This window comes from Euprymna scolopes, chromosome 31 (genome assembly GCF_053919585.1).
Source record: "Euprymna scolopes isolate OS-2025 chromosome 31, ASM5391958v1, whole genome shotgun sequence".
Classification (NCBI taxonomy): domain Eukaryota; kingdom Metazoa; phylum Mollusca; class Cephalopoda; order Sepiida; family Sepiolidae; genus Euprymna; species Euprymna scolopes.
Window position 1 is genome coordinate 43,955,685 of NC_136512.1, and position 19,850 is coordinate 43,975,534.

The 19,850-nt window shown below is 32.5% G+C and overlaps 1 protein-coding gene across 2 annotated transcripts in view; it reads right to left on the bottom strand.

The window, feature by feature from the left end:
• Positions 1-19,850, bottom strand: part of LOC145255723 (uncharacterized) — a 187,904-nt gene that overhangs the window by 29,082 nt on the left and 138,972 nt on the right. For both annotated transcript variants that reach the window (XM_080114324.1, XM_080114323.1), the window contains exons 20-23: positions 17,438-17,590; positions 17,144-17,246; positions 11,711-11,754; positions 4,378-4,543 (exon numbers count right to left, since the gene is read on the bottom strand). In XM_080114324.1, the coding sequence (XP_079970450.1) occupies positions 4,378-4,543; positions 11,711-11,754; positions 17,144-17,246; positions 17,438-17,590 (466 nt within the window). The remainder of the gene's footprint in view (positions 1-4,377; positions 4,544-11,710; positions 11,755-17,143; positions 17,247-17,437; positions 17,591-19,850) is intronic.

Genomic DNA, 19,850 nt, shown 5'->3' on the forward strand with positions numbered 1-19,850 from the left:
GGTATTCTGTTCTTTCTTTTGATTCTCTTCTCTGTAGAAATATCATATTCTTCACACTTAGAAAGTGCTTGCTGGACGGCACTGCCAACAACTTTTGTATGTTGTTCTTCCAAAAAGACCTAGGGAGCCCTCATTTGGCAGCAATCATTTCCAGAGTAATATCTGGTGCTTGCATGTATTTCTGATCTAAGTTGATTTCTTGTAAATTGTCAACCCAGAAACACAAGAAAAAGATGAAACAAGTCGCATATAGCTGGCATACACATTGTGTGCAGCAACTCTTTTTCATCACTTTCATAGATTACATGCGTTTTGAATGGTTTCCACAAACGAAATGCACATGCTGAAAACTGGCTTCACAGCGATGGATCGACCGAGACAAAAATTTGTAACATTCCTCAAGACTTCCAAAAATCTAGTGTTGGGACGATTAATCGGAATCGGAATCAGGAATCGGAAAAATTGTAACTTTTTGGGGTATTGGAATCGGTATCGGAATCAGAAAAATTATAGTCTAATTTCCGATTCCAAACCGATTCTTTAAAATTTTTAAATAAAAATGAAACAAGTACAAATTTTTTTTAGTAGAAGTTGTTCCTTTACAACAAGACTGAGAAGGGCCACAGAATGAGTTATAAATCTTATTTACAGATTTAACATTGGTTAGCAGAGTTTAATTTATTTTTATTGGTCATTTATAATTTAGCTAAAATGTCTATGTTCCCTCATTGGAGGGAGTTCATATGATTATTAACAAGTTTTAAATGCACTTGACAGGTGGTGGAAATTTCGTTGGTGCCAGTTGTACATTGGGGTGGTTGTCATCGGCTTCTTCTAAAGTAATTAAAGTTTTATGTCACCTTTTTGAACCCAAGGAAATCCTCAAACTTTCCAAACCTAATTTAATTTGTTTTTATTAGTTTTTATTGTAAGCAAAGTAAATGTTCTAGAGTTCACTTGCCTATTCAGTATCAAAGATTTAAAAAAGCTTTTCGTATCTATTTGGTTAATGGTCATATCGTGTTTATTAGAGACTTCGCACTTTAATATCAAAGATTTAACATGCTTGGCATTTTTTTTCTGGTGTTGGTTTTGTCGGACCACCACATACTTTGAAATATTTCATGTTTCCTAATGTTTTGTTTGGTTTTGGCACAAGTGAAAATATAGATGAAAATCTCACAAGTTTATCAAAACTTTGGAAGAGCAAACATTGAGAAAGCTTTCATTTACATTTAAAATACCCAAAACTTATTTAGGAATTTAGGAAAACTCGTCCCTTTTTGCTAGGTAGGAAAACTGGTCCGTTATTGAATAAATATCGATTAAAAACACATTATATGGCCGTTCTTGAAGGCGATATTGTTTTTAAAAAAGACTATAACCCCCCCCATAATATTAAAAAATATATATATTTACTTGTTTACTGTTGTTTTTAAAAAAATAAAATCGATTTTCTAAGTGTCCGTTTTTTACCTAACTGGCTAAGTTGTTAATGGTTTCACTTATTTTAAAGCGTTTATTCTGTTCAAAAACAGGACTACAGACCGCATAATATTTTTAAAATATTTATACTTATTTACTGTTGTTTTTAAAAGGGCAAAATCGATTTTTCTACCTAGCTGGCTAAGTTGTTAGTGCTTTAATTTATTTTGAAGCGTTTATTGAGTAAAAAAAAAGTAGCGTCGAGTGTTACATGAGAACGAGAAATAATGTCCGATACAGGGGATCACATCTTAGGGGTTTTGATAATCGTCAAAAAATAGAAAATTAAAGAAAATACTGAGGTAGATATAGTTTTAAAACGCCCCCCCCCCCTAAAAAAAAATTTGTTTACTTTAGGTAATGTCCAAGATCGCTGCTTGGAAAAAAAAAATCAAGCTACCGAAAGTGAATACGGTTGATTATGTAACAAAACTGAACGGAAGGAAGACACAAAAAAACGAAAAAAAAAAATTACTTTATTTTTTAACATTTCTTGTGTTATTACCAAACAAACAAACAAAAAAAGAGAAAATACTTCTTGTATTATTAAATAATAAAACAAATATTTTATTTAGAAAAATTTTTTGTGTTCAGGAAACAACAAAATGCACTTGTGCAGTATGCGGACGGCGGCCATCTTTTCTTGGTGCGTTTCACTAAACTGTCGCCAGGTAGTGCTTCTCAGTCAAAAAAACATTTAAATTATTAATTTGTTGTTGACCCTTCAAAGTTGCTTTAATTCAAAAAAATGTTTCATTTAAATTATTTATTTGTTCGAAAAAAAACAAAACTATTTTATAAAAAATCCAATGTAGCTTTTATTGCAAAATTGTTTTATTAAAATTATATTTTCTTACGCAGACTTTTAAATAAATGTTTTTTACAATAATATATGGATACATTTTTATACAATAAATGTTTTTACAATTATATATTGATACATTTTTATAAAATAAATTTTTTATAATTATATATTGATACATTTTTATACAATAAATGTTTTGATTTTCAAATATTTTTCTGTTCGGAAAAAAATCTTGTTAGTTACTTATTTGCCGTGTTATTTGACCAAGAAGAAATTGGAGTTATCGCTCCCTAACAATAGCCGCCGTCTGTATACTGCAGAAGTGCCCCCGAATGATCTTTAAACGATACCTTCCTCTTCCCATGTTAAAAATGGCTTTCGAAATAATAACGTTATTATTTCAGCACGGTACCAAAAATACATAAGTACCGTGTTTTTTGTTTGTTTTTTTTTTTTGTTTTTTTTTCGTAATAACACAAGAATTGTTTAAACTAAATTAATTTTTCTAAATAAAATATTTGCTTTCTTTGATAATATGTAAGTATTTTCTTTCCTTTATTTTTATTTCGTAATAATAAGTGTTAAAACTAAAGTATTTTTTTTTAAATAAATATATGGTTTCGTTTTTTGTGTTTTGAATCCGTGATCATGTTTAGTTTTTTAAAAAAGAGTTAAAAATAACTTTTAAAAATATCATGGGGATGCGTAGTCGCCTCTAAAAACAATATCTCCTTCAAGAATGGTCAAAAAATGCGTTTTCAATCGATATTTATTCAATAAGAGACCAGTTTTCCTACCTAGCAAAAGGGATGAGTTTTCCGGGTACGAGTTCAACTGTTTATGAAAACTTTCAAGTAGCATGTTGCATACTAACGACAAACTGATACATTTTTGCTTTGTTTAAAATCAAAATAAACCTTTTGTTGACTTTCAATTTGCAATATATTACAAGGAAAACATTTTAGAAAAAATGTACCCGGAAATTACCCGGGGATTTATGCAATAATTTGAAAATTTACAAAAATAAAAAAATGAAAAACAAAATGAAAATCTCTAATTAAATATTTATAAATATTAAAAGAATCGGAATCAGGAATCGAATCGGAATCGGAAATTTAGAATGGAATCAGTAATTGGATTGGAATCGGGAAAAATTTGGGGATCGTTCCACCACTACAAAAAACATTACACAAGATAGATTGTTAGCTAACGAATATTTTCCACAAAGGTTCAAAGAATGATTGGAACAAGCTACAAAAACGGCCCTCGGATCTTTTGTTGCACATCGCCATAGAGTCCAAACATGCTTGCCACATTATTGTACCCTTAACCACGACACAATTGTATAAACAAATAAGACTTAAACTTAAGCGGTTTTAAGAAATTGAAATTCATAAAATCTTGCTTAATTGGTGTCTATGAATAAAATTTAATGTAAATCTTGTTGCAATATTTTGGGATTAATGGGGTATGGTCCCTCACAGGTGGGAGATTCTATTTATAAACGATGCTGCTAAGAACTGACGAATCAAATTAATTCACGTTCTGCTACCAACCAATCAGAAACCAGAATTGCTTCATAAATATTAAACCTTTTCTGGAGCAATTTCACATGTTCTTTTCGCGGGTTTCGACACGGTAAGAATATTTTGTTCTGTGGAACTGTCTACTACAAACAAGTCACCTCCCAGGACTTGTGTGTAACAGCGAACCATCTGAAACTGTTCTGAAACTCAAAATGGCTTACACTTCTAGAAATCTGAAATATTTGAATTTTTAAATGCGAGGTTGTATCCATACTAAGCATCCTAAAAAAATCTTTTAAAAAAACTGAAAAAAATGTGAAATATTTATTCATTGATGGTATCTATTGTTAACATTTAAAAAAAATCTGAATTTTCACCTCATCATTTCCCCTTTTTGCATAAATTAAGCTAAATATATCCCACATTATTTACACTTATGCCTAACAAATGTGTTCCAAAATGTATAATGATTTGTTAATTAAGGGATGCATATGTTTATATGAAACATATAATACACACAACTAAATTTAAATAGAGATAATTTAATAGAAATAATCTTACCTCTAACTGGTTTCATCTTTTCAATGATCGGCCATGAAGAATTTAGTTTCTCTGTTTTCTGACAAATTTGTTGCAGAACTGAACTGACCAAACTCAGATTATAACGGATCACCTCTGACACATCGCTATAATTCCCAATCAATGGTGTGTCTCTCTGTAGGGCCATCTGTAAAGTTAAGATGGTCATATTGGTTTATTCCGTATAAAGTTTATAAATTTCTATTCATTTATGAAATTATCCTTAAAAAATAATTTTTTTCATCCCTCTTGGATCCTAGTCTTGTATCATAATAATAAACCAGTACTGACAATGAAAGTATATGCACAGAATATAAAATCTGCGTTTAAATTAAAATTAAAACAATTCAAAATGTAAATGTGTTAAACAAAGAAGTCAGAAGAAAAAAAAATGAAGAGAAAATTTATGAAAATGAATGCGTGAAAAAGCCGTTACGAGTTATAACATAAAGTTGTTCTAACAAAAATCAATAGGTGTAACTTTGTACTTTAATACAAATGTACGTCTCTTTTATAATATAGCATAATGCAATCAACATGGCCAGCGATGCGGAGCAATGATTTTTCCTTCACTCCAAAACCACTAGAGCCTAGGCCATTGTTGAAATAGCTTTTTTTTCCTGTTGGCTGAGGTATGGCTTATTTTGATCTTGTGCGGTTCTAGGAGGCTGGGCTTTACCTCCCATGTTTCGGTTGGAGTAAGTTTATTGCTTGTTGCCTGGGGCACTTTGATTGTGGAATACCAACAGGGCTTTCTGGGCAATGTTTAATAGACCAGAATGCTCTTCCTTTAGCTTGACTCCCCCCTCCCCACCTTTCGACCTTGTGTCACATCTTCCTGCGATAGGAAGGAAGTAAATAATAGCACACAAGTATAAAATCCATTTACTGCTTATAACTAAAAGTATGATTGAGGAAACCTACAATAAACCTTCTCAACCACCAATAGCAATGGCTAAAAATACATTACCTGGAAGTACTTTTTTAAACTCCTCGGCCTAACGTTCACAGGGAACATGAGTTGGAACAGATACATTGAGAGCATTGCCAGGGATACTGCGAGGAAGGTAGGCTCTCTCTACCGTGCTAGAAAGTTACTAACACCTGAAAGTATCCTGTACCTCTATAAGGCAACCATTCGCCCAGGTATGTAGTATTGTTGTCACATTTGGGCTGGTGCATCTGCTACTTGTTTCTCACTCCTGGACAGGGTTCAAAAGAGAGTCGCCAACCTGATAGGTCCCAAACTGTCAGCTAAGCTTCAACCTCTATTCCATCGACGAAATGTTGCATCCCTCTGCCTGTTCTACAAGTATTTTAATGGTGAATGCTTTCTAGTTCAATAGTTTCTTCTCCAGAATTGCTAGACTTTGGAACTTCCTTCTGGGATTCTGCTTTCCCAACTGTACTGACATGCAGAAGTTCAAGTGTAATGTGAACAGACATCTTGCTACATAGTTCCCCTGCAACTTATGTCCCTGATATGTATGCTCCCTATCTTGGGTTGAGCATATTGGGAAGTGATATACAAACTGCCATTAGCGTATTAAGCGACGCTCATTGTGTAAACAAATCAGGCGGAGGCATTTGGATGATGTCAAAACATCGTTAATTCATTACCCACACAGCAGCAGCCATATAGCGCAATGGCGAGAAGCTTTGATTGTCATTTGGGCTGTCGAGTGTCGATCCTAGTTTGAAGCAGTTGCCTGTCTAGCCACACTGATGATCTGTGAAACAGCGACACAGTACTATATGTGGATGACTATATATATATATATATATATATATATATATATATATATATATATGTATGTAGCAATTATTAACGATTATCTTTTGGTAGAATTATAATTTTAGTGATGTGATTTGGCTGTATGTCAGCCAATCAGATCTCTCAGCATTGTAATACAAGTTAAAGAACATTTTACAGCAAAGTAAGAGAGTGGACAATGAGCAGCCAAATAAGTCACACTTCCCTTAGCAAAAGGAAATATAAAATGCTACCAAACTTTACTTCTCTCTCTCTCTTTCTCTCTCTCTTTCTTTCTCTCTCTCCCCCCCCCACACACACACTTAAACTTTTAAGACCTATATATCTTTTTAAAATAACTAATCCGTTCATAAAAACTTATATCTTATATATAAACAAAAAAATAGGTAAATAAAAAAGAAACCTGAAAAACTAAAAACAAATGAAAGAATGAAAAATTGTGGAGAATAAAAAAGTAAATTAATATATATATAAAATAAATAAATAAAAAAGTAATAAATAAATACAAAAATAAATAAAAAACAAAAAATAAGAACACTTATCAATAGGAAGTCACAAGCAGTAAAGGAAGAACAACCAAAAAACAACCTAGCATATAAATAGTAGCGACGATAGGAATATAAAAGTACTTTATATCAAAGTAAGAAAAGTAGCTACCAGACTAATAGAATTCTAACACCTCCCAACTGTCAACAGCTTAATCGCATGAAACGGCACTTCCCTCCCCCTCACTCCTACTCTGAAAACTAAAAAACTAAAAACAAATGAACAAATAAAAAACGAGAGATTAAAAAATTAATTAATAAATAGAAATAACACTTGTTTAAAAGAAATTAAAGTCACCACTAATAAAAGATGTACAACCATAAAAACAACCTAAGATATAGGAAATTTTAGATCAAGGGCAAAAATAACCGCCAAGCTAAAAGAATCACCTAACACCTCCCTACCAATGACAGCTTAAACATGAGGAAAGAGTATTTCCCCTCATCACACCTCCAAAAAACCTTACTGCTTACATTCACAAAGTATACATCCCAATTTCCCCAGGAATGTAAAACCAAAACTTATAAAAACCAATGTAATCTTGACACCCTTTCAATATCAATTCTGTTTTGGTTTGATGAAGTATCATCCCTGAATTGGGACTCCACTGAAACATGTATGCACATATGGAACCAAATATATATATATATATATATATATATATATATATATATATATATATATATATATATATATATATATATATATATATATATATATTCCAGTAAAACGAGCAGAAGTTGTTGGTTCTCTGTTGGTCTGTTAAGCTGTTTGTGTTCAGTTGGAAGTGATATTTAATTTGAGTGTAAATCTGTCATTTGTTAGAAAAATAAAGTATTATTGTAACTTCTCAAAATAAAACATTGTTAACCTGTTTTAAACTTGAGTTGCGATTTTGTTTGGAAGGAAAATCTTGTTGTGACTGAGCCACATGATTATCGAACCAATCAGAATTTGATTTGATTGTAAATCTGTCATTAGTAAATGGTAAGTGACAAAATCAAGTCCCGAATTCGAACAAAACCAATGAGTTCATAATAAGTCACTTTCTCTACTAAGAGTACATCTTAATTTTAGACAAAGTCAGTTTGAAAAATGTGCTCTATGTTTTGGCTTTTGAGTAACACTAAATACAGTGTCATGTTAAACGTGTTCCTTTCACCTGATCAGTAAACAAATTTTCACAATTCTTTATCAAAATACTGAATGATATGTTGCCATGAAAATGTGATAAAATAAATCTTCAGTGGAGAAGGAGGAACTTAAGATATTTAACTGTGATTGACCGAACAAGTCATGTATTAGAAATAAGAATCTCGGAGTAATTAAAAGAGTTGTCCGTGTGAGACAACTTTCTTCGTGGCCACTTAGAAAAGGAAATGAACAATAAATTAACATTAGAAACATAGGACACAAGTGAAGAGTGATTGTTGAATAGATTTGATAAATTAATATTAAACATTTTCTATGATGCTTAGAGTAAATAATAAATACTCTTTTGAGCTTGGAATTATCTCCCCTTAAATCATTGTAAGCTTGATGTAAATTAGTCAGTAGTAATAGGTGGCGCTATTGCTACATTTACATAATGATAAATGTTACTAGCTAATGAACCAATCAGACTTACTGAGAAATTAAAAGTATAAAGAGAGCTACTGAATTGCTGTTAGGTCTCTTTCATTGTAGAATAAATATTATGTAATGAGATTACCACAGCGTGATCCGAAAATAAGAATTATGATCGAGATGATAATCAGAGATACAGATGTGAGTAAATGCTATGATTATTTTGATAATTCAAGGTTGAAACGAAAATGGCATAACGTGGTAAAATTCAGTTTTAAGTGACATTCTTTTAGAGATTGAAGATTCAATCTCAGTACAGGTATAATGTAATCCTAACCCCCCTTCTCGGAGGTCGCTATCCTGGTTCACGGGAGCATACTTGTGATGTACTTCTGGCCATGTTCGTCGCTCCTGGCTCACAGGACCATAGATGCAACCCAGCAGGGCTACATTCTTACTTGTCTAGTGGTGGACCCCTCAAGGGTGACCAGACTCTCACTGTTCACTGGAAAATATCTTTCTGCTGCTCAATGCACGCGAAATGTGCATGACCCTAAGTCTGTGTGGCAACATTGTCGATTTCGGCCGTCACTCTGGCTTTGTGCTGGATCCAGTCTGTCTCCTTCATCATCTGGCGTCAGGGGATATCTGAAACAAACTGTATCTTCATTCTGGCCGGCAAGCGAGAAACAAGGAAAAACTCTGAGGCATTTTTACATAACGAAACAAAATAATTATTCATAAATCGTTTTACACTTGTTTAGTCGAGTTCTTTGATTCAAGCTTCATGATGCAGGTTGCATACTTAAGTTCCACTAATCAATTTCCCAGCTAAGAACAAGAGCTTTTCAACTTAGCTCTTATGAGGGTTTCCCCCCCCCCCCCCAGGCGGAGTGAGAGCGATGTGGACGTCTCGATGCCAGTCAGTAAAAAGGACTCTGGACTCTGGCCCCTAACTCCAAAAGTCAATCGTTTTTATCAAATCAGAAATTCCTCCTTCCACCTTTTTGGAGTTATTCTTTCTTTTTTCCATTATCTTATTCTTTTCCTTCTCTCGTGAACTCATTATTTTATTCTTTTCATTTTCTCTTTCTTTTCTCTCTTCTTCGTCTTTCATGACCATATCTCTCCCTAGGTTCAATTTATTTATTTATCTGTCCAACTAACTTATCACTTAATTAGGAGTTATTAGCTACTCCAGCTGTCTTCCATATCACTCAGAGGTTTTAAAAACAACCCTTTCGTTGTTGATAGATGTCAATTCTCGTTGTATTTCGCTTAAAAACCCCACCCCGGCCCTGATGTGATAAGCGATAACTATTTATTTCCATGCGTGATTCGTCATCTGAGTCAAACATTTTCGGCTGGCGACCCTTTTTCCTTTTTCTTCCTGACCCTTCTCCCATTTTCTCTTCCTCTATTTGAAAAGCTAGATCATCTGGTGTCGCCAGGGATCTCGTCATACAGGCGATACACAAAATACATTTGAAAATTACTTAGAACTTCGCCCTGGTCGTGGCTGATGAAACAAGAGCATACTACCCCAGTAGATTAAATAAAGGGTTCTGTTTAAAATTCCATGCAGATTCCTGAGTTTGACAAGATACACATGAATAAAGTCAGAGGTTACACCAGTCGAAATGTGAAAATAACACCAAAATGAAAAGAATAATCCAAATAATATGATTTTTATTGTTTGTCTTTTGTGAGATACTGATTTGAGAAATGTGTTAAAATTATTTTTCAGAATTATGTTACTAATCAGGATCAGAAGAAACAACACATCAATATTTATGAGTTAGCAGATATTTCACATTTTGCTCCTTCCAGCAGGACTGGGGAGTTAAATGCATCTGTAAGGCAAGAGAATGTTGATATTCTACTATAATAAATTGTAAGCTCTTTAAAAATTTGTCTTGCTTTTTCAAATTTTTCTGCAGCAAATTTTGTTTTTTTCAATGAATAGAGTGGAAAGGATATCTGCACAAATGAACATTCATTGAATCTTGATAGAAATTCATTGAATCTTGATAGAAATTCATTGAATCTTGATAGAAATTCATTGAATCTTGATACAAATTCATTGAATCTTGATAGAAATTCATTGAATCTTGATACAAATTCATTGAATCTTGATAGAAATTCATTGAATCTTGATAGAAATTCATTGAATCTTGATACAAATTCATTGAATCTTGATACAAATTCATTGAATCTTGATACAAATTCATTGAATCTTGATACAAATTCATTGAATCTTGATACAAATTCATTGAATCTTGATAGAAATTCATTGAATCTTGATAGAAATTCATTGAATCTTGATACAAATTCATTGAATCTTGATAGAAATTCATTGAATCTTGATAGAAATTCATTGAATCTTGATACAAATTCATTGAATCTTGATACAAATTCATTGAATCTTGATACAAATTCATTGAATCTTGATACAAATTCATTGAATCTTGATAGAAATTCATTGAATCTTGATAGAAATTCATTGAATCTTGATAGAAATTCATTGAATCTTGATACAAATTCATTGAATCTTGATACAAATTCATTGAATCTTGATACAAATTCATTGAATCTTGATACAAATTCATTGAATCTTGATAGAAATTCATTGAATCTTGATACAAATTCATTGAATCTTGATAGAAATTCATTGAATCTTGATAGAAATTCATTGAATCTTGATACAAATTCATTGAATCTTGATAGAAATTCATTGAATCTTGATAGAAATTCATTGAATCTTGATACAAATTCATTGAATCTTGATAGAAATTCATTGAATCTTGATACAAATTCATTGAATCTTGATACAAATTCATTGAATCTTGATAGAAATTCATTGAATCTTGATAGAAATTCATTGAATCTTGATACAAATTCATTGAATCTTGATAGAAATTCATTGAATCTTGATAGAAATTCATTGAATCGTGATACAAATTCATTGAATCTTGATAGAAATTCATTGAATCTTGATACAAATTCATTGAATCTTGATAGAAATTCATTGAATCTTGATAGAAATTCATTGAATCTTGATACAAATTCATTGAATCTTGATACAAATTCATTGAATCTTGATAGAAATTCATTGAATCTTGATACAAATTCATTGAATCTTGATACAAATTCATTGAATCTTGATAGAAATTCATTGAATCTTGATAGAAATTCATTGAATCTTGATACAAATTCATTGAATCTTGATACAAATTCATTGAATCTTGATAGAAATTCATTGAATCTTGATAGAAATTCATTGAATCTTGATACAAATTCATTGAATCTTGATAGAAATTCTAACAATGAAGAAAAGAACAACAATGACATGATCACAGAAAGGCAAGTCCAACATTTTGATGTTAAGGGCTTGCAAACCCACAGAGTTATTTCCGCTTTCTGCCTTACCTCTCCTATTATTTCCATTTCCTTTTCCTTACTCATAAATCCACCTGAAACAGAAAAAATGCAAAGAAAATCTTTTAGAAGTTTTCTGTTAGAACGAACACAAATTTTACTCTTAAAATAAAAGTAAAATTTAATTCCACATTTACATTACAATTTCAAATCGTATTACTAAAAATTTAAAAACAAAGGCTGCATTTTTATAAAAAGATTGTTGTCCAGAAGTCAAAAAAACTTGTCCAAAGACGGCCTAACTAATAATAACCAGCTGGAGAGATATCAAAACTACTAGCAGCGACTGATACAACGAGTGAATAGGGTAACCATAGACAATTAATAAAGCCACATTGACCACCATAAAATCTGCAACAATATACAATGGAGTCAACTATATCAACTTCAAATTTGTTAAATTATGCACTAATACAATTGGGAAAAGGTATGAACCTACAATTACTTTTCACCTAGGGGTGAAATAACAAGTTTTTATATATATATATATATATATATATATATATATATATATATATATATATATATATATAACTACTTCATTTACTCACATAAAATTAATATACGAAAGTATAGATTTATGCGTAAACTTTAAGTATTTACTTAAAAGTGCTCAATACGTAGGTAAAGCTAGTTAGTAATTTATAAAATATATATGGCGATTAAGCTACACTGAATATTCGGCGTTTCATCCACTCTAGGACTCCTAGAGTGGATGAAACGCCGAATATTCAGAGTAGCTTAATCGCCATATATATATTTTATATATATATATATATATATATATATATATATATATATATATATAATTATTCAGAATAATTATATATATATGATTATTCAGAATAATGAAATACAATAAATCTACTAGTGTGCAAATCCAGTGATTATTGGTCTTACAAAATATTATTGGATGTAATATTTTATATAAGACTATCCCAGCTAAATAAAATTGCTCAATATACTAGGTAGGGCAAATAAATCATAATTTAGGAATTTAAAATTCGTGATTTCTAGCAATTAACTTACAGAGTGGTGTTTCAACCTCATAGCAAAACGTCAGGCAGTACCTTACTACATATTGAGCACTGTTGAAGAGATGATACGGCTGTGTGTAGAGTAATTGCCAGAAATATATTTTCATACCTTATTATATATGTATATATAATGTGTGTGTGTGTGAGAGAGAGAGAGAGAGAGAGAGAGAGAGAGAGAGAGAGAGAGAGAGATTTTACTTTTATTCATTTCAAACAGGGCATATTGTCTTGTAAGGCGCTACTGTGGGAGGGGACAGATTTATAGGGAAGCAATCTGGATGAGGAATTATGTAGAAAGATGTTTGTTTACATCTCTTAATGTTGGTGCTCTTAATGAAAACAAAGAGCAGACACGGAATTCCAAAGACGAGCGGCCTGGGAAAGAAACTATTACAATGAAGGGTATGGGATTTAACAGCTTGTCAGATGGGTTGGTGTATTTTTGTTTAGGAAGTAAAAGTATAGTGAGTTCATTTTGTGGAAACAAACCTGAAAATAAAACACTGAAATTCTGCAACAGAGGCTGGAGTTTAGTAAACAGTGCAGGATTTTGTGTACTCTGTCTAAGGGGAAAATGTTGATGCATCAGTCCAGATGCATAGATAAATGGTGGTTTTGTAGAGATATATGATATTGGAAGATGTGAGAAGTTTTCTAGTCTCTATTAGAAGGAAGCAGCTTTTCTACAGCAGTATGTATTTATTCCAATTTATGTTGCTTGGGATTGTAAAACCAAGAACTTTGAACGTTGGACTCTCAAGGGTGGTGACTGCCTATAAGAAAATCAGTGGTTGAAAAGGTTTTTATTATTTTATTAACAGTAAGAACTTTGTCTTGGTAGCATGAAATGTGACCATCAATTTTTGACTTTGATTTCACTAAAACCTGGAGGTAATTTTCTAAGGATTCGGCCATTACTTTCGATGTACGGACATTTAATTTGTCCTCATGCCAGAAATAAAGCATAGTGTCATCAGCAAATATACCCATCCCTGAAAAAAATTGGAGTTGGAGAGGTTGTTTATAAAGATAAGCAATAATCTAAGTCCATATATCGACCCTTGGGGCAGACTCGTGTTCATGTGAATGTTCTGCTGAAAGAAATGACTCGCTCAGTTTTCACCTCATCAGTCTTCTCCCTCTCTTCACTAAAATCTAAAGCACTCATCCACCACCTCATAAAACTAATCTTTTCTCTGACTGACAAGCAAGCCCGTTCTACTGCAGATATTTTAATTGTCATCTCTAACCACAAATACCATGCACTATATCTAGGCGGGGGAAGCGAGTGCAGTAGCCCTTGATATACAAGAAATATTCCGTACGCTTCTGTAGCATTTTTTCCAAGTTTAAAACAGAATTTTATTGGATATCGTTCTTCTAAAGTGTCTTCACATTCAGATTCACCAGCTCTGACAATCGGGCTTTAGTAGGGTGTATTCCAATTCCTGCTGTAGCTGTTTATTCGAATCTGAAATCATAAAAATTAGTCTGTCATCTCATAAGATGTATAGCAATAGCATAAGTATCATTTTTAAGTGTCTACATCAATTTTAAATGCCTGTACAAAAAAGTCTGGAAACTTATTGAAGGCACCTTGTATCCAAAGCCTTTGACAAAGTTTGGCATAAAAGTCTCCTAATAAAAATTAAATTATATGGTATTACTAGATGAATGCTAACTATAATTAGATCCTTCTTCGGCAAGAGGAAATTGAGGTCGTTGTTGATGGATGTACATCCAAACAGTATGATATTAATATGGAAGTGCCTCAAGAGTCGATCCGTATACCTTTATTATTCCTGCATGACTTCCCTGATTAAATTGTGTCTGAGAGAGATGGTTATATTTGTTGGCGATACAATACTAGGGAAAACCGTGTGTACACATTTCTACATCAATGAAAGAATGCTTAGAAAATGACCTCTAGTCTAGTGAAATGAGACTGTAAATTGATAGTAACATTTTATGGTACTAAAACTACTAAAACTCCTTTAACAATTACAAGAAACCTCAACCACGGATATCTATGATTAATAACACACTACTTGAGAGTTCTTCCTTCAAACTCACAAGTTAAACATTCACAGGAAACATGAACTGGAACAAATACATTGAGGACATTGCAAAGGCTGCTGCAAAGAAGGTGGGTTCCCTCTATCATGCTGGAATATTACTCACATCTGAGAGTATGATGTATCTCTACAAAGTGACCATTCGCCTATGCATGGAGTATTGTTGCCACATCTGGGTTGGTGCATCCACATTTTCTCATTCTTAAACAGGGTCCAAAAAAGAATTTACAATCTAATAGGTCCCACACTATTAACCAAGTTCCAATCCCTGTCCCATCGCCACAATGTTGCATAATTGTGCTTGTTTTATAACTACTTTAAAGGAATGTGTTTTGATGAACTCATTTCGCTTCTATCTCCAATAATGTACATACTCCCGACAAATCCGTTTGCCAATAAAATCCGACTCCTTCATTAAAGGTTCCTATATGCCAGAGAGTCTTTTGCTTTAATAGCTTTTTCCCTGCTAGACTTTGAAATTCTCTCCCTGCTTCCTGCTTTCCTGACTGTACTAACATGCAGAAGTTTGATTGTAACATAAACCATCTTGCCCATCTCCTCTAAACATGGTCTCTAATAATAATCCTCTACATCCAATTGGTGATATGTCTTGTTTGGAGGTGAACAAAACTAAAACGAAAATGTGATGCTTAGATTTACGACGTGTGCTGCATCAGTTCAGAAATGACATATATAATGAGATGTTTATAGAAGTATTAAAATGGCACATTGTGTGTTTCGCAACGTTTCCATTGAAGAAGCAATATCAGAAAACTTGTGTCATAAATTCCCGTTTGGGCCATTTTAATACTAATTAAATAATAATGAAAAACAGAATTTAAACAAATGATGAAAAAAAGCAATGTTTTCATTTATGCATCTTTTAAACTGAAATACTAATGTGGAACTACTGGCATCTAAATTCTCGGTTTCTGAGGAAATCAGTTACATTTCGACATTATTGCTATCCTGTCAAAATGTCATCTCTTTAAATTAGAAAGTAAAATTGGATGGCAAAGCTATTGTTGTTCAGAAGATTCAGATGATGATGATGATGATGATGATGATGATGATGATGGCATATAAAAACAAAGAAGCTGATGCTAGTGTGATTGAAAGAGTTACAAGGGAACCTTAACTAACAAGCAGAAGATTATCACTGTCAAGAAAAGGATTTATCAGGCGCATTTATGAAGTGCAAGGATGTAGGGATGTGAAACATGGCCAGTTGCGTTGAATGGATAGAAATGATATGAAAATCATACCATGGATGTGTTATGGAAGTTTTGAAGGCAGCCTCATATCTGATGACATCAGAGGAAGATTAGATTTGGACAGTATAGGGCGGTGAGCTCATGAAGTCTTTTCTTTCTAAAAGTTGTCCAACATATGCTAGTATGAAAAACAGAATTTAAACAAATGATGATGATGATGATGATGATGGTGGTGGTGGTGGTGGTGGTGGTGGTGATGATGATGATGAGGAGGAGGAGGAGGAGGAGGAGGACGACGACGACGACGACGACGACGACTGTAAATGTTCAGCTGTTAAGAAATCCAAATCGAACAAGCAGTAACATTTTATCATTTTATATTGAAAGAATAACTTTGAATTGGAAATAATATATCATATTTGCAAATCAGATGCATTGATGCATCCACTCTCCAGCCATTATATTGCTGGTAAATTTCCAAGACATGTAGCAATAAACAACATCAGTCTGCTTGCAGCTGGGTTTCTTTCCTAAACCACATATAGCTTTCAACTGTGATGATGGAAAACAAGCAAGTGATATTTTCCATTAAAAAAACGTCATACATTTAGGATGTTATCCGTGACAACACATTTCTGGCCAGCAAATTGGTCATTAATATTTATTCATGAAACTTGCCTTGCTTTTTGGTTTTTATTTTAATCTTAATTTTCTTACAGTTTCATAAAAATTGTTCAATATTCATTGTATTTTTATTATAACAACAAAAAGAATATTGTTTTCACTTTCTCAATTTTCTTTATAATAACAAAACATTTTTTTAAATTGGTCAACGTTTGCACCAAAACAATTGTCGGAGTTTTACGTTAATCGCCTGTAAATTCTGATGATATCAAGATTCTTATTTTGCATGAAGCATGAGATATTCATTGATTTCTTTTGTTAATTTGAAAAATACTTTTAAAATTGAATGCTTTTGACAGCGTGTCTCACTGGTTATGGTATGAGTTAAGAGTCATCATAATTACAACTACCATTAAACCGTTTTGTCATTAATAAAATTTATTTTAATAAAAAATGTTGTTACGTGTGTCTTACTTTTCAAGTATTCGAGGAAACATTTCAAGCGTTTTTGCATAGTAATTTCGTTCTGGTTGATTTTATCTGCCTCTTCAATCATCTGCACAGATTCTGCAATTCCCTGAAAGAAAATAAATATGATTTAGCGCCAAGTTTACATACACTTGAATTAACTGCTCTTGATGTTTTTAGTCTGATTTATCGTTTTGTTTCAAAAAGTTAATTTCCCACCAAAAATTACGGTTTTCATCAATGAATGATTATGCTATTATTGTAAATTTTTTAGAGTAGAAAACATTTGGTGTCACTTACTTGTTTCAAAATATTATTTTCTAATTTTAAAAACTTTAAGCGACAAGTTTGCTTGTAGATTTCTGCTTCAATTTCATCCATTTGCTGCTCACTACTTTTAAGTATTTGAAAGTATTCCTCGCTTAAAATCTTCATGTAACTTTCCTGTTCAGTCTGTTTATCAAAGAAAAAACACAAATATTACAAAATCAGAATCATGTTCAAATGCAAGTCTCTAATTTTTACTTTTAAATCAGAGAATAAAGAAAAGAAAAGAAGTCGCATTCTAACATTATTATTATTTAATATATTTATTGATCATCTTCGTTAGTAGGTTGTATAGAGAAAAGGTTAGTCGTGGAACTGTTCTTGTGTGGAAACGTAGATTAAAGATTTGACAGGTCTGTTGAAAGAGCCAGAGTTCATGTATGTTTGTGTCTAAAGTAGTTGTGGAAATGTGCATCATGAAAGATTAGAGATAGTACTGTAGGATGAGAAAGAAAGTTTGTATGTGGAGAAAGCTATGTTGGCTTGTTTATATTCACGTCTTAGTCAAACCCCCAAATCCTAAAGCTGGGTGAGATCTGTTGAGTCCCAAGAGAGAAGTTGGGGGCGACGGGTCCGTTCCAGATAGAGTTGTTGTCAGTCCAAGATCTAGAAGGAAAGAGAAAGAGAGTGTGTTGCCGGTTTAATCTTTTATAAACTCGGTCACGTGACTGAGAACTAACTTCTGATTGGATGAGTCAGGAAAGAAGTGTGTTCAAAATTTCCAGCCGTGAGAATTCGGTCCTGCTTGTTGCTTGCAATTTCGTCTGCTACACTTCTGTATCTGTATACTACGTTTATTTAACATGTACACCTTTAACACTATCCAGATGAGTATGCCAAAAGCCAAATCGAAAGACCCACATTCAAAAACTTCTGTTTGAATGTAATTTTTTTTCTGTTAGTGTGGCCAAAATTATGTTTTCAGGCATTTTGATCTTAATTTCATTCTTATGACAAAAACGATGCAAACTGTTGTCATTATCATGCATATTTTGTTATGTTTACATTTCAAGGTGCTTTTTTCTGAATTGAATCTTTTATTAGATTAACTTGTATAAACTGCTCTCATTAGTCATTTCATGCATTTTAGATATTTTTATTAGCTTATGTTTGCGTACAGCCCATAATCACATACTGAACATCAAACCTCTAAATGAATTCACTTAACACAGAATGCATGAGATTGGTTTTTACATAAACAATAACGATGTTATGTTCTGGGAATAAATGTTACCAAGAAAAAGTGATCATCAGGAGTTGTAGTCCTCAGAAATAGTAAACTTACTTTGCTCATTTTGTGAAAAGGGAGTTTAGGATAAACTCCATTTCTTTGCAATACCCAAAAAAATGCATCAGAATTAAAAGTGGGTTGCTAGAAGTATATGATAATGGAAACGGACATAGATTTGGAGGGCAAAACTATTGAAATCATTTAGAAGTTTTGTTATCTTGGTAGTACTAGTGGAACACAGTGTCAATATGATTGCAAGAGTTAGGAATGGATTGAGTAATTCCAGGGAAATTCTGCCGTTGCTAACCACTGTTGACCAATGGAAGAGTCTATCTGGCATGAAGTGTGATGACATATCATAAAACTTCATGCCTTAAGACTCTGACAGATAATATTAAAAGCAACAATAAATAAACAATTCATAAATAAAGAGAATATTAATAAAAGTAGATGTTATTGTAAAAAAGAACAAATCGTTAAATGCAGTTGATCGTTTTGTTTGTTAAATCTCTTCAGTATGATTGGACTTTTTTGGAAGTATAAATCTAATATACAAACGACTTTATATCTGTCTGTCTGTCAGTCTGCCTGTCTCCATATTTTCAAACTATCTCCTCCGAAACTAAAAGTTGCAGAGCGGCACTAGAAGCCTCAAATGAAATGATTTTTACAGGCCATTTTTTATGGATCTTTGGCCCGTTAAAATTGTTTTTAAAGGATCCAAAATTGGTCAAAATTGAAAAAAATCCTGAAACATTTTGTACATCCATCTTAGTTTATTTTTAATTTTAATTGGTTTATGTGCGTGTCATTTTGCTACAGTAGTAACGTCACCAGCTTTGAATGCTACAGTTTCGGTTTCGATTCTAGCTGATATATTTTCTTCTTTTTTCTTTTGTGAAATATTTTTTGTGAAATATTCCATTTCTTTTGTGAAATGTATTTCCATAATGTCTGTCCATGAATATTTTTGTTGTAAGGTGCCATTGTAGGAAATAAATAATGAAAAGAAGTCATTTGCAGGTAGCTGAAGTTCATCGTTCTTGCTTATTATTTTTTGCCAACTCCTGTCGACTTTTCATCCAAATATGAAATTAGGAATATCAGTAGAGAAATGTCGTAATTTTAAAAACAAGAATGACTTCGCAACTGTTT